General features: G+C 44.2%; 1 protein-coding gene across 1 annotated transcript in view; it reads left to right on the plus strand.

Moving 5' to 3' along the window:
- Positions 1 to 416: 416 nt before the first annotated feature.
- MXD4 (MAX dimerization protein 4) overlaps positions 417 to 16229 on the plus strand; it is a 36482-nt gene continuing 20669 nt past the window's right edge. Inside the window, exons 1-2 of the mRNA XM_010080605.1 lie at positions 417 to 562; positions 9900 to 9929. Of these exons, the coding sequence (XP_010078907.1) occupies positions 417 to 562; positions 9900 to 9929 (176 nt within the window). The remainder of the gene's footprint in view (positions 563 to 9899; positions 9930 to 16229) is intronic.

The following is a 16229-nucleotide window of genomic DNA, read 5'->3' on the forward strand; positions in this document are numbered from 1 at the left end:
TGGGGGAGGAACAGTGCTCTTCTCTTGGCTTTTTTTAAAAAAAAAAAAAAATCGGTTATTTTTTTTGTCAAGCTGTGGACGGGGCTGGTGCGTGTGCTGCAGCAGCGCTCGGGACCCCTCACACTCCCCTGTGTGCGGCAGTCGGTAATTGTATGGCAGTGCTCCCCTCCCCCTCCCCGTGCAGCGTGACAAGGGTTTGCATGATCCGCCTGGTTTTTAATGTGCACTCCAATAATCCTCCTAATTTCGGCACTTTTGGTTTTGGGTTTGTTTTTTTTTTTTGGTTTACCGAGTTGTTATATTTTATTCTTTTTTTTTGTCTCGCTTCTTTAAGAGATGCCAGAATAAAATCCAAACAAATCAACCGGAAAAAATTCTGTTCTTTACCCTAGCGTTCCTGCAAAGGAGGAAAAAAAATGCATGGAAAAAATATATTGCCACTAATGCTGACTTTGTCCCTAGAAGCAGAACATGGCTATGCATCAGTGTTACCCTTCGATAGTGACTATTCCAGAAAGAAAACAAAGGCAGGCACCATGGCCAGAAAATCCCAGAATAACAGGTAATAGACACACCGCTTTTTCAGAATGAATCGGCAGCTTTTCCAATGTGCCTAGCTTATGTGCAGTGCATACGTTTATTAAAAATAATAACTAATCCAGTGTCTTAGTTTCCCCCATCCCGGTAGTCGCCATTTTTTTCCCTGGATGGGCTTGGCTCTGTTTTGATCTCTCATATAAACACTGCCACGCGTACACCATCTCCTTAGTACTCACTGCACTTCTAAACCATCCGCCCTCATCTCTCCTTCTGCTCTGCGCTCACCAACAGCAGCTTTTACTGCAGATCCTAACACCGTAATCGCCACCCAGACTTCTCTTTGCATGGCACTAATTTCCCCCCTGGTATTTATTTATAAATCACAGGCAGCGAACCGACCGCCTCCCCCATGGCAGCCAAAGCAGATGCAGCCTCCGGTTGCAGTGCGGCGCTGGGCTCTTGGAGGGGGAGCGTGCTCAGGGCGGTGGGGGGAAACCCACCCGTGCGCTAGAACTTCTCATGTGTAGGTATTAAGCGAGAAGGTGCTAGAGTGAACTTGACCTCTCCGGGGCTTCTGCCGCACCACCAGGTCGCCAGCCCGCCCACCCGCCCGCTGCATGCAGATCCATCAAAGTACTCGGTCGTTATTTGTCACAATTATCATCCGCTTTTTTTGTCGTGGTAGTGGTGGGTTTGTTGTTTTCCCCGCAGCCGCTACCTGTGCTGCGGTGGCATGAGCGGAGGGCTGCTGTGCGCAGGCTCTCTGCAGCTTTGTTTGCTGCTCGGGCCGCGGCTGGGAGGCTGTCTTACAGGGACAGTGCCGGCCCCTGCCTGGGAGCTCCCCTAGTCCTTTGCTCTTCCAGGGCTGCTCCAGAGAGGACCAAGGACTGTGCCCAGCTGGGCTTGCTTTGCCTCAGAGCAGCGATGCTCTCCCCAGCACAGGCTCTACTCTGCACGGTCGTGCTGGATGGTGGCTCTTGTAGAATAGCCTAAAATGAACTCAGTTTGCACGTGACTTGTTTTCCAAACGAGCAGTGAGTCTCGGCAGGCCAGCTCTGCTCTCGCTCCTCCAGTGGGCATCCGGCACAGCAGTGGGCAGCTGGCTCTGCTGGCGCTGGGGAGGCACAGGGCAGAGGGCCAGGGGCTGCTCGTGGGGCACCGGAGGTGCAAACTGAAATCAAAAGCTGACGAGCTCCCTCCTTGAGAAAAAACATGAGCTGGTGAGCGCCCTGCTTGTGCCTACCACGGAGAAGCAGTGTGTCTTGAAGATAACTGAGGGGGAGCAAATTGTTCCCCTATGCCCCTACTTCAGCGGAGGCAACCATTTCAGGGGGTATTAGTTGCAGTAGTCCTACATTTTTTGGTTTCAGTTGGATTCTTTGTCTCATCTTGGAGCATAGAGAGCACGTCAATTTTAAAAAAGAAAGTCATCAGGAGTGGGAGGCGTGTCTTGTTTCCTGAGACACTTTGCTCTGAAGATTTTTAATTGTTTTCTTATAAAGTATGCTCACTGCCTTAAAAAAAAATTCACAGTTAACCTAAACAGGTCTCATAGGGTTTCCAGCTGTAAACTGCTCCTTGGACTGTATGGATTTCTTATTTTTGGTCTCTTGCGTTCAAGAAATCTGCGTTACTTACAGAGCTATTATTCCATCGTTTCCGTTCTTAGGTCTCTTGTCATCTGCTGCAAAATAGTTATTTGTCTGAACTGTAAGCTGCTTTCATGAGTTTTTAGGAGAGGATTTGTAATCTATCAAATACAGCAGAATTAAAAGATTTCTGGTTACAGCTTTGCTAGCTTTATTAAAGCTGAGGCAGACACGTCTGCTTGCAGTTACCTTCTGCATTTTTTCTGTTTGTAGATTTATATTTACCTGTTTAGTCTTTTGCTCTGATTCTCACTCTGTAGCAGTGGCAACCTTCAAAAATGCCACCGTGCAGTACACAATGTATACATTTAATAACGCTTTATTTTCTTCTAGCTGCAATGGTTAGATTAGGGATGAGTTGCTTGTGTTATTGGACAGGATAATGCTTCTCTAGGAATGGTTTCAAGAGTGGCCACCACCAGGATGGTGGTTTGCCTGGTTCGTCACGGACAGTGGGCTTGCTTGCCAGTGTGGGAAACAGGCGCATTGCTTTAATGCAGCACCCTGCTATTTCGGGGAGGGAGGTGCAGCAGCAAGGCTGTGTGGGCACCTCTGCGTTGTACCTACAGACTCTGTACCCACATCTATCAATCGCTGCTCAAGTTTGCCTGTGAGCTTAGATTTGAGGGGGGGAAAATTATGTTTGAACATCCAGTCTAAAAGGGCATAAAGTACACTAGCATCACTGGTTTATTGTTCATTGGAGCTTGTAGGCTGTAGGGTCCAAGCCCCAGACTAGAGTCTGAATTTTTGATAATACAGTTAAATCTTCCTAAGCAACTCAAAGATTAACAGAGGGAGACAACTGGCCAAAGTTCAGAGGATCTGGAGTGGTTGTGCGTGGTGTGAACCACTGAGCAAAGTGTTTGTCCTTATTGTTCCACTTGAACCGTTTTCCGGATGCACTGGGTTTGGAGCATCAGATGCGGGCAGGCGTGATTGCGTACATGTCTGAAATTTATGCCTTATTATTGCATTGTTTTCCCTGCATATAAAAATACATACTTAAGGGTAGAAGAGTAGGAAAGGAGCAGATAACTGCACATTTCAAAACTCCAGGGGCTTTGTTGTTGTTTTCATTACCTATTTTTGTATCCTGCGGCTTGCAGCATCTGACCAGATTAAAATGTGAGGTTTTGTTTTTCCGTGCTTTATGAGCTATACAGATATAAAAGCATGAAAAACATCTTCCTCCTCATTCTTGGAAAATCAGAAAAGAAGGGAGGAGGAGAAAAACTGTCAGATGTGAGGAAGCCTGGTGTGCTGTACCCTTCTTTGTTCTGTATTTTCTCCCCCGTGTTGCCTGCCTGCGGAGGGGAAGAGCATACCCCTTGCAGTACAGGTGTGCTGATCAGCCGCTGCGGGCTCAGGGGCTGGGCAGGGATGGATTACAGCCGCCCTGTTGTTCAGCGAGGGTGCTGATGGATGCCTCCTCCTTCCTTTGCCGAGGTGGTGGTGTGATGTTCATGTAAGAAATCATATCTTGAGACCTCTGTCCTCTTGTCGATGGTTGGTGAGGCCCAGACCCACAGGAGGAGAAGGGGGAGGAAGGCTGCCCGCCCTTTGGATGGGATGCTCGGGTCTGGGCTAAAGGCTTGCCGGCCTCTCAACTGGGATTAAGTGGGAGGTAATTTTGATGGGTTTGGATTAATGCAGGGAAAAATAGCAGCAGAATTGCATTTAATTAACCAAAATCTACAAGCCTTTCATCCACCAGGAATTTAACATTTTTGCTTTGTCCACTGATAGCTGTGGACCAAAATTAGAAGTGGTCGTTAGCAGTTTGTTGCTAAATGATATTCTCAGGGTACTGATAGCAATCCGACACAATTTTTAGCCATTTCTTTTTCACTTCTACATTAAAACTACTTGATTTTATATGTTTTCTTCTCACTCAGTTTCCTGTGATGTGCCCTTTCCCATGCCACACAAACCAAACTACTTTGTTTTCTCTCTCTGGTTTGCTGTTCGTGCCGTGCCCTCGGCTGAGATTCAGACTTGTTCACCTCCAGTAGTTTTGACCAAAATTCTCTGGCAAGTGAAACTGGACACTTGTTTTGCAAACAGGACGGGCGATTGGAGAAAAGCACGGGATTGTCTTTTGGGGAAGGTAAAACTCGATCACATCTTCTTGTTACACTAATGCTTATCAGGTGCTTGACCACAGTATAGTGAATGTCTCCACAGAGTAGTGGTGGTACTTTGTAAAGCAGTGCCATTCGGTCTAATAATTTTTGTTATTGTGTAGCTGGAATTAAAGAAAAGGCATAAAACAAACAGCTGGGTTTAGTTGTGCCTTGGAAATGTTAATAACAAATCTTCAAAAGTCCCCCCAAGTTTGCTGTTTGATCCAAATAAATGGATAGGTAATGTGTGCGATGTGCTGAGGAGAAATACAATGCAAATCTGAAATTCTGAGACGCTTGCTCAGGAAGCAGGGCACTTTGATAGAAAACCACAGTAGCCTGCAGAGAACTGGGCTTGCTTCTGCCCTGGCTGTAATGACACTCACCAGGTGTGTGGTCCTGGGTATGAGGTGCGTGCCCACCCGTGCACGGGGAAGCTCGGGTAGCCGCTTTGCCACAAAAGAGTCAGAAATAAGGTAAAATTAAAACTAAAATCTTAGTGTTAGATGCCAGTCTACTGAGGTCACAGTTACATTTACTTGCAGAGAAAGGAATTGGATGTCGGTGGTGCAGTGTGTTTGGCCTGTTACTTTAGGAGCTGGTTTATTGAAGGAGGGGGATCAAAATAAATGCTGGTTTATAAATATGTCTTCTATATCTATTAATTAATATTTTTGCTCATGTGTTATATAAATAGACTTGTACTTTGTGCTGTGTTCTGGCAAAGGGTTGTATCTAGAAAAAGATGAAAGCTGCATTTGGTGTTTAAAATAAAAACAGATCTTCGTGTCCGAATTCTTCTGTTAATGTTGGCTCACAGTGAGGGTCAAACTGTGGCCTGCAGAGCGAGCCCCTTGCTCTCTGCAGATGTTATTCTGTGCCCACACAAAGCAGCTTAGGGATCAGAGCCTGATTTTTATTTTATTTTTCCTTAATATTTTTCTTTTTTTGTGGGAGGACGAGAATAAAACACTGCAAACCAGGCTGTGTGGACACAGCTCCTCTGCTTTTTTTGCCCGGCTTTCGGAATTCGATAGATCCTTCTGTGTTTGCTCTCCTAAAACTGGTGGCAGAGGGACAGCAATTGATACCACCGCGCTTGTTTTTAAAACTTATGTGTTGTAGTCCCAGTATAATAGATCTTACCAGCTGGTCTGTCACCCCTGAGGAACTGCAGTAGGTCTGTGATGCCTGGGAGTTGCAGTGCTCATGCAATTGAGGAAAACAAATTGCCACCGTATAAGAAGCATGTTCGGACCTTGCCACGGCAAACATGTGGCAGCACGAACTTAAATGAAGTACTGGAGCCAGAGCTCTGCATTGAGGCTGTGCCAGTATGCCTGGTTCCCAGATCCCAGCTGAATCTGCAGGGCTGGTTAAATTTTGCTATGAGGAGAATGCAAAAGTAATTTCTAGGGGATTAATTCCATACAGGCTGTTTCTTTGACAGTCTGTAAGCAATGTGTCCAGTTTAAAACAAATGGAAAAAACCCAACAACCCTGGAGCGGTGAATACTGGGCAGGATGTATGCTTATGCTCAGGTTTAGAGTTGTACCTCTCATCTCTGGTGATTCAGATAGTGGACTGTAATATCTTCAGGCGTGCCCCACGACAGGTTATATATGTGGATAGGGAATTCCCTGGAAGTGAATCGGGATCCTTCCAGCAAAAAGCTGTGTAGCAGTCGCATCCAGACGGGAGGACTGCAGGTGTATGAGCTGCCTGCTCTTACCCAGCGGCATGCTTGGGAGTGGGAACTGGATGCAGACACTTAACGTGTAGCACCTTGTAAAACTTTTTGCTCTGTTTTTTCTTGCTCTTTTGGCCTGGACAAAAGATGAAGTGCAGGTAATGAAGTTCGCACGTGGCCCTCCTAAGTGCCATGCGACCTTAGGTGGAGTTGTGTCCTCTGTACAAGGGTTGTGCAACACCCTGCTAGCCCAGCCTGCACCAGAAAGCCCTGGCACAGACAAGGTGCTTGCCGCTGTTTTAAACACTTTGTTAACTAGCCTGCTTTGCTCTTTATAGGCTTTAAAATGTGTTGGCAACTGGTAGTGTATTGGTCACTTGTGGTCTAGTAGTGGCTCCCAATAGCATTGGGGAAGAAATTTTAGCAGCATTGCCGATAAGTCCCTGCTTTTGTCAGGAGCTGTGCTAGTTTCAAGATGCACTGGCTGGTGGGGCAAATGGATGGAGGAGTAGAGGAACATGTCTTAATGATGAAACAGGCAGCGCACTGTGCATACAGTGACATCTCAGCCCAGTATGCATGTGGGCAGTTCCTACCATAAACTGTTAGAAAGTGGACTTTGGGGAGGACAAGTCTTTTCTTTGTTAGTCTTATAATCTCAATTAGCACCTGTCCTAATTGTTTGGATGTGTCTGCTAAATGTTGCATCAACCAAATGCTCAAATCCAATACCTAGAAGTCTTGTTCAAGGGAGTGAGGGTGGTGGAAGGGGACAGTTCTGGGGTCTGGGGACATAGTACAGCATCTTGCAAAACAGCATCTGTATTTACTTGGCTCCTCCCCCTTCTTTCAAATCTTCTTTTGACAATTTATTCACAAAATTTAACTGCAACTTCATAGCTGGTGAACTGCTCGGCATTTGCTAGAGGGATGTCAGGGCTGTCTCAGCAGCAGCATTGCTGGTCTCCTTCTGAATCTGTGATTTTGCTGGTGACTTTTTTATTGTTGGTTTTTCCCTTTCAATTTTATCTGAACCTTTTACTGACACCTTTCCTTCATCACTGCTACTCCTAACTCCCCCAGGTTTCTCCTGGAGATACAGAAGCCAATATAGTGAACTTAAGCTAAACACCAAAATCTTCCTTCTCTTGCAGCTGCTTTTGAAGGGCTCCACAGACCTTTTGTCTGAAAACCACAGTCATACATCTTTCCCTTTTACAGAAATATGTATATCCATGTATCTTCTTAGGCCTGGCCTCCAGCTTACCTTTTATTGAAGTAATAAAAGACTCCATTTTGAAACAGAGGTAGTGCTTGGGGTACTGGTTTGTTTTGAGACCAGGTCTTATGGTTTTTCCCTCACTTCAGGTTGCATGAAGAACAGAAGGAGCTGTATATTCTTGCAATATACTCTGCTATAGACAGTGAAAGAGAGAATGAACAATACTTAGAGAGAGGTTCATCTCTTCTGAAAACAAACCCAACAAAAAAAAATAAACCATCATGCTTATGATAGGGTATTTAGCCTGTTCTGTAGATGGAGCAACTGCCAGGTAAATGTCAAAACTCTCAGTTTTGGTTCCTGGATAGGGCCTGATAGTCCAGGCATTAGTCAACCTCCTGACATCTCCCTAAATGTGTGGCTGGTGCCTGTGTTTGCACACATCGATTAGGCTTCTGCGTCCCAAAGAGCTGTGCAAGGAGGCACATTTTCGCTACTGCTCCATTTGGTAGCTGCCATAACCGGGCAGGCAGCTGTGCCCCCCTAAAGCTGGTCTGGCAGCATGTATCCCAGGTGAACCAGGGTCACCCTTCATGAGCCAGAGGTGCCTTGTAGGCATGGCACATGCAGAAGCACTTCCAGGTACTTGTGGCATCCTCTCTTAACCCAGCAAAATACTCTATGCAGGCTGAATTTCTTGGCCAGTGTTTCTTCTGCCGGTGCAGCTGTCACCATGGATGCTCACCAGAGCTGGGTGTGAGCTCTGCTACAGCAGGCAGGTCGGAATTGGCTCATTAGAGTGATCATGTTCATCTTGTGTATAATTGCCAAAAATGTTAGGGAGGTCATGCCATAGGGTTGAGTCAAGGCCAGCCTGTATTTTCTCTCTCCCAGGCTCCCCTATGAACAGTGTCTCTGTGCTTTTGACAGGCCCATTGGGGGTGTTTGGGGAGAATGGTTCCTCCTGAACTTACATTTTCTGTGTATCTTCATAAACGTTGGTGGATTTGGCATGGGGTTTGTCACTTTTCATGGAGAAAAGGTTTGAGCTATCTCTGTGTGTGTAGGAGTAGAAAATAAAAATAATATTCCCTTATTATGGTCAAATGGCAAAGGCAGTATATGACAGCAAACCCATCCCACCTTGACCTATTAATGTAGCACAGAATGTGTGTAAAATACTTGCAGTGTTGCTGCATTGGTCAGGAGCACTTACATGGCAGGGTAGGAACACATACGTTACCTGATGGTGGCTCACTTGATGCAACAAGTTAAAAAAAAAAACTAAATTCATAGGCTCTTCAGAAACAGATACCAGGTAATGGCTGACATAGCTGATGTCTTGGTAACAATACTGGGATGCTTTCCAGTGAAAATGGATTAACATCAGTGCTGAACCTTGTACGCGTTTGAGTTTTCTTCTAGCTGCAGAGGGGCAGTTTGCTTAATGCCTTGCAGGATCAGGCACGGCATCGGGCTGAAATAAACTGCTTGTGGATTTGCTCATTGGTTATTTCTTTGCATGAGCTTTGCTTTCTTTTTTCCCCTCTCTGTGGCTGGAGAGATGCTTTCATCATCAGTAACACTGAAGTATGCCGCAGCATCCAGCTGCATGAACGTGTGCGGGGAGAGGCAGAACAGCTTGCCACTGGGCAGATCGTGCATTTGTGCAGGAAGAATTTCTCCTCCTGGGATGTCTCTGCTCATTCGACGGACTGTGCACCTACACCTCCACAAAGCCGTTTCGGTCAGCACATCGTGCCCAGATGCAGGCAGGGGTTACAACACGTTGTAGGAGAGCTGCTTTGACGTAATCTGCCAGCCGTAAAAGCTGCCACCGCCTTTCTATCTTTTGATCCTTAAGTACTGGAAATGTTTTTAGTTGGACGAAACTAAAGGTCCGGAAAGTTGCTGGTTTTGAAGTGGCGACAATAACTTCATTTTAGGAATGTTTTTAATCTGAGTTGTATAAATAAATAAATGTAATATTTCCAGCTGAATCAATTAAAAAAAAAATCCTCCAAGAATTTAGGGCTGCCTTCTAATGGCAAAAAAACCTGAGGCATTGGTTGGGGAAAAAAAAAATATGTAATCCTACTAGATTGGAAGAGAATAGCACACTTGATGTGGTCAGTTAAAGGACTGTGATTTTTCCCTCCTCCCCCCATTTGTAGACTCAGAAGAATTGAGAGGATTCCTCTTTTTTACCATTAAGATGTGAAGAGCAGTGGTTAGCTGCTGATTTTTCTTTCTGCTTCTGCTGGCTTTTTGGGTGCTTTTTGCTCTCACTTTTTACCATGTAGATCTTCTAACACCTTCTGCCCCCTCCTAATTTTTCTTCACAGATAAAAATCCCGTGGGCTGTTTTTATTACTAACCTGCTCAGGTTTTTTTATGTCCAATTCTGTCTCTGAATCTACTGAACACTAATAAATGTAAATTTATTATAATTCCCCCCTAAACCCACGGTTTACTCATGGAAATTAAGTTGATACCTTGAAGTATCTAAGGGATGTAAAAGTGAACCAATTTAACAGTGAAGCTGTTTCATAATCCATATAAATACATGTTTTAGAGAGCTCTTTTGCAAATTATGCAGATGTTGGCTTTTAAATATTCTAAGTCTTGGTATTTATCCTTTTCTCTAATATTTCTTTTCTCTTTTTAATAGGTCATCACACAACGAACTAGAAAAACATAGGTAAGTCTTGAGAAAAAAGCAAATTAAAAGATGTATGGCTGACATGAGAATTACCATGCTTATTGAATAATATTTTGCTGAAATTGTTTTGATTCTGCACTGAACAGTTTATTAAGTTGTGGTTTTTCTTATCAACTAAAACCTAATAGGTATAATATTATTTGGCTTTTTTTCTGTTGTTTGGTATGCTGTTTTTGAAACACTCCTGATAATTAGCTTTGGACTGATTAATGCTGTAACCAGTTAACTGTACTGTTACTAATAAAGAATCTGATTGCAGCAACTGTTTGCTAGAGGTATTAAATGCTATAAATACAATCAAACTATTTAGTGATTAACGTGGGTGATTTTTCGGGTAACAATATGTCACACAGGGTTATTCTATGTTTTTTTTAAAGTATGCCTAAAGTGCGGTTAATTTTCATCTTGCATGTAAGTACTTACAGATACGTTTTTCCCTCCGTCTGCTTCCTTGCTGGTACGTGTCCTGTCCAAAGAACTGTGTGTGAGCTAGAAATCAGCAACTCCAGAGCTGCAGCCCTGGTTCTGTGTATCCAGCACTGTGAAAAGCTGCACTTAGTACCAAGAACATTCATTAGACCCTGAAGACCCATTTTTAAAGAAATACTGTTTGCACAGCTTTGGAGGCAGTGTTTACTGTCTAGTGTGTCTTGTCAGAGTTGGTTTGCAGATGGGCTTTTTAGCTGTAGGAAGTCTCGTGGGGTGCGCTGCTCTCAAGGTGCACGTAGAGAGCTGCCAAGTGCAGAAGGTGTCTGTCTTGACACGGGCTTTCAGTTCCCTGGGTGAGCAGCGCCGTGGCACCCTCACTGAAGGATCACTGCCTTTCACTTACCATTCAGGCAGCAGGACAAACTCTTTTGGGTAGTTTTTTGTTCTTTTTTTTGTGTAGCTTGTGGTCTTTCAGGTTTCAGGCATCCAAAGAGAGCAAGGAGTGTATGTGTGAATATGACTTAAACCTATTTGCATGCTTCTAAGTACGTGAAACGTGGTTGATGGCACAAGATTGAACTCACTGGGGAGTTTTTTTGTGTGTTGTTCTGTGGCCACAGTTATGTAGCAGCTAGACCATCACTTCCCTTGCATGCTTACATGCTTTCCTGTAGTTTAATTGTAACATGAGTAAACTATAGCCCTGCCTAATAGCCACGTGGTCATCCCAGAGATGAGAGGAACTGGGGAAGGCTCAAGCTCACAAGTGCAGGCCTGGGCTGCAGAGTGCTGTGCATTGGCTAAGGCACTGAAATCAGCTGGCAGAAGTTCTGCTGACAGTCTTCAGGAAAACAACTTCATGCAAAATTCTCTCCTTTGGTTGCACTTCTTTAAAAGAAAAAAAAAAAAAAATCTTTGGCCCCAACTGTGCTGCTTCCTCACTCTCATTTTTTTCCATCCTCTTTTTAGATAATCTGTTCTACTTCTTCCCGTTCTCCTGCTCCATCATTACTGACTTGTTATCATCCAAACTGCATATTCCCTCTTTTTTTATTTCCAGTCATTTTTATAACATGAGCATGGAGTTGCCTCTTCTTCCCTCTGCTCTGCCTTAACATGTTTAAGCAGCACAGTAAATGAGGCACAGCAGCATTTGCAGCAGATGCAGGGGCAGAAGAAGGATCTATTAATTGTTAAGCTCTGTTCTCACTTTCAGTTCTGTGTTGTATCTTTGTAGTAGCTGGGCCATATAGTATTTGCCTTGCTATCTTTTCTTTTTCTGCCATCTCAAGGTCAAAATAGGTAAACTGCAAGGTATGTCTTGTGATTATGCAACTAATATTTGTAACTGCTGCGGCTTGCTGTACCTCCTACAGTTACACTATACTTGAAGCCAGATTTTTATTATTCCTGGTGAGAACCTGTGAATTAGTGCAAGATCTTGGTATGTGCAAACGGGTGTTCACAAAAGCAGATGAGGCATATACAGTTTTAGTTACCTAATGTATTGGTGTGAAGGACTCTTGTAATTTTAAATTTTTTTAACAACCCCATCCTCCACCTTTCTGTGGGTGTATGATAATACCGATTGTACTGTTTTTCACTGTTTTACCAAAATTGCATTAAAATCCATCAAGCATCTTGCAAAGTTTAATGGAAGATTCATAGCCATAACGTGTCCCTTGCAGCAGAGCATGTCCTCTTCCTCCGGCGCAGCCCTGCCTTGCCAGCTGTGAAGCACTGGATGTTGATTTTGGAGGTGTATCCTTTCCAGGACCAGCGCCTTTGACTCACTACAGCCACGATGCTTCTGGCTGAGGCACACTTGGTTATCTCACAGAAGCTCGTCAAGGAGGAAGAGAGGAGATGGCTGCTCATATCCTCCTCCTTGCCCAGTCCCTCACGTGGTGTCTGTGGGCTGGACTGAGCATGGGAGGGCAGGGAAATGGCTTCCACATTTACAGGGCCTCTGTGTCCTGGGTGAGGGTGGGCAGAGCTGCCACTAACAAGAAAGCCATGGTAGCTGTGTACTGGTTCACGGTGCTATTTCGGGTTCTACATTGGTGTTGCACGTAAGAGGTTTTATCTCTGGTTTTGACATCAGTGGGAATGGCAGTGGTTGATCTCTCTGTGTGTGCAGACTCATCTGTTTGGCACCACTACTTTAATTTGCATTTTTTGCTGCTGGGTCTCTTTTCTGTATGCTCTTGAGGGGATGCTCAGAGGAAGGCAAATGGAAGCAGAGACATAATTCCAACAAAAACTCTCATTATATAATGGAATTTAGACCACAGTTATGGTAAAGTGTTTGTCAGCAATTCATACATAAAATTCCTTTTTCTCTGTTTTAAGTCTCCCTAGAATACCCTGCTCAGAACTTCAGTGTGTGTTCATTATAGTGAAACTCTGTAAGGACTCATCCCTCTAATGGCAGTCCTGTTTTGGTCCTGTGATTAAGGTTTGAGTCTCAGAGCCAAGAAAGAGGAAACCCCCTGAACAAAAAGTAGGAAGGCAGGCAATCTTCTGTCCTCAGGACAGATGAGGTTCTAGAAGATATCTTAATAATTACGGACAGGTCAGTCAGAAAGGTACTCGGATGTAACTAGTTCCTGACGACATACATATGCATGTATATTCATGTATATATTTTTTGTTACTGTTTCCAGCCAGACCATGTATTGGTAGGGTTTCACAGAGCAATGTAAATAGCAGGGCATTGGTAATCATGACTTTTTGAATTGGCCTAACCTGACAGCTGTACAGAGGAATTCAACTTTCACAGTGTAAAAAAAAGGAATCCATGAGAGACTCAAGCTTCTTAAAAGACACAGCATAATATCTTTTATTTGCATCAGTTTATTCTAGTTCTGCATTACAATGTAAAAGCCAAGGTGTGAAGACTGTACTGCGATCTTCACACTGCTCTGTGAAGGCAGTGAGTCATCTGCCCTCTGCTACTCATGTGTGGGCTTGTCCCCTCAGCTTGCGCAGGACTGTGGGAGGAAGTGACACCTCCCTGCCGTGGTCCATCCTTTTTTATCAGAAGCAGATGGAGCCCTGACAAGGGATACTGGGACTGACCCACCAGGGCACCTTTGGTGACAGTCATTTCACTCCTGCCTGGCCACGAGGACCTCTGATGCAGGAGGACTTCAAGATCTTTTCATTTCTGTGGCCAAGTCTTTGAAAATAGCTTGTGAAACGGAATGATTTTTAAAGAATAGCTTTTAAGAATTGGCGAGGAAATTAATAAAAGTGTGCCTTGAAATTGGCAAGCCACCTGCTGCTGTCCCCAAGCTGGCACCATGTGAGCTGAACAAGTGCCTTGGGTTGGGGACCCAAGATGGATGGTTATCTCCTGCCTCTGTCAAACCATTTGTATTATTTTCTGTGGGAGTTTTTTGTTGTTGTTTTTGTAGTCGAGAAGGAGGCAAGGGGCAGATCAGCAGGGGTAAAGTTGTCTTGCCTGCATTCCACAAAGTAGTAAACTCCTGACAAGCAGTGGTAGTATAATTAGAAGAGGGAGCTGATTAATGCCTTTGGGCAGGATGGACCGGCGATCTTGCGCACCGCAGCGCTCAGCAGTGTAGCATCTGAGTTGCAAGCGATCTGTTCGGAGGAGTCGACAGATCCTGTCCTAGGTCCCTAGGCATAGGTTTGACAAAAGCTGGTGAGCTGAGCCGGTTGGAGGTAAAAAACAGGCATTGCTTTTGGGAGAACGGTTCTCTCTTGTTCAGTGCTCACTAGTTTGTATTGCAGTGAGCAGTGTGTGCTGTGGAGATGGCCTGGATCAGCTGAGTGGGACAGCCCTGAATTTTCAGAAGGTCAAGACCAGGATGAGGAATACATGAGAGCCTAATGTATGCATTGTTTACAGTGCTGATCAGGGGGAGACTGAAAGTGTTCCTGTGCATGTAGAAGGTAGTGCTGTCCCCAAGTTTGGGTAGTGCTTTGTGTAATCCTTAAACCTAAATTCATGCCAGAAAAAGGTTGTTATATTGCATCATCATGTGTATGAAGTAGATATCTGTACATAAATGTCAGTTGTGATGAAAAATAAATTTGATGGAAGTGTTATGATGTACAACGTTAGCTGATTAAGTAGATGGAGTAGGTGCCTCTGAAGTTAAGTTCTAACTGGTAGTCAGTTTTCTCATGAAAAAAGTGCAGATGCCAGGAGCACAGTTAAATTCATTGGTACATTAATTTCATCCACCAGAGTTGCTTGGAGTTTAAAGTTTATGTAGGCTGAGAGAGTGCATAGATGGATCTCTTGAAATTCGCTGTGTGGTTCTTCATGTTACTAAATTCCAGCATTAATGAAAAGCAGGTAATCACCAATTGCTGATAAACTCGGAAGTTTTGAAACAGAAGTAAAAGGTCATTGAAATAATGGCATACCAAAACAATGCTTAATGTTTATTTTTATTATGGGCTGCCTTTTAATTGCAGATTACCGTAGCAGTTAGTACTGTTATGCAGCATAAAGATAAAACTGCATTGATCCATCACATTGAATGGCTACGGTGCCACCACTAGCTGAGGAAACCCCCTAACTGGTCCTGGAGGTAAAGTACTTCTAGGGAAGGATCACCCAGTATGTATCTTGCTGCTGTGCTTCCATCATGAGTTTAACCCAGCCTGGCTGCACGCTGCTGCTGCTGGGTCCTGCTTCCTGCCAGCACAGGAGGGAAGGGAGAAGCTTGCTTCTTCAGCCAGTTCATTTTCCTGACCCAGCTTACTGTCACAGGCACACCCTAACACAAGCACAGGGAGAGGGTGGGATTGCTTCTTTGAGTGATGGTATTCATTTACAGTACGAGCAGTACAGTTCATTTCTTTGTCAGTTTAATATTTCTCCAAGCATCCAGTTTTGGCCACTGTTGTCTGGAGAGTGCTGCACTGGATGGGTCTTACTGACCTGGTACAGATCTCGTGGTTATAAAGGGTCTATAAAAACTGCTGCTATTTCTAGGATGTGTCCAGATTATACATAAACCATCCAGATAACGTGGCTGCTGCATTAGTGGTGGGAACCACCTCATCTTGCTAGCAGAACTTACCCTCCGTATTATATCTTTTTCTTCTGGTTTTCTTGTCAAGTAAGGAACTTTTTGCATCAGCTGGTTGGTGTGAAGTGGTTTATGGCAATTCAAGTGAACTGCCTCTCTGAGGATGCCAGCTGTAGTGGTCAGATGGATGAGGTTGCCTCAGCCAGTGCACGTCTGAGTCTTAGCTCAAACACCCTTTTACCTGTCATTTAACCTCAGGTTTCCAACAGTTCTATAAAGAACTGGACCCACAGAACTGAAAATTTAATCCTGTGCTCTTGTTGAAATGTCCCATGTTTCTAAATCTGATGAATCCGTGGGATTAACGAAATTAGAAGGTTTAAAATTATGCTCTGAAATGCTATTCTTTGCTCAACTTTTCCCCACCTCTAGGCAGTCAGCAAATGTCCAGACCTGTGGCTTGTCCTGTACTACATGCTGCAATAGCTACTATAAATGCCCGTGCAATGAACTGCTGTCTTTTTTGTGCACACAGCAGCTCACCTCATTATGCACTCCCAAGAAAAATGTCTTACTACCTAGAATGCTGGTTTGGAAAGGAGGGGTATATTAAGGGCTCACCTCATTATGCACTCCCAAAAAAAATGTCTTACTACCTAGACTGCTGGTTTGGAAAGGAGGGGTATATTAAGCAGATGAAGCTTGGAAGTTAATCTACTCAGGAAGTTATATTCCAGGTGTCAGAGATGTACACATCCTTGTGCTTTGGACAAAGCTTTTATTCGGCAATGAAAAATGGACTAAAATACAGTCTTGACTAAATTGTAATGTCCTTTTT

The sequence above is a fragment of the Pterocles gutturalis genome, unplaced genomic scaffold (genome assembly GCF_000699245.1).
Source record: "Pterocles gutturalis isolate BGI_N339 unplaced genomic scaffold, ASM69924v1 scaffold15411, whole genome shotgun sequence".
Classification (NCBI taxonomy): Eukaryota; Metazoa; Chordata; class Aves; order Pterocliformes; family Pteroclidae; genus Pterocles; species Pterocles gutturalis.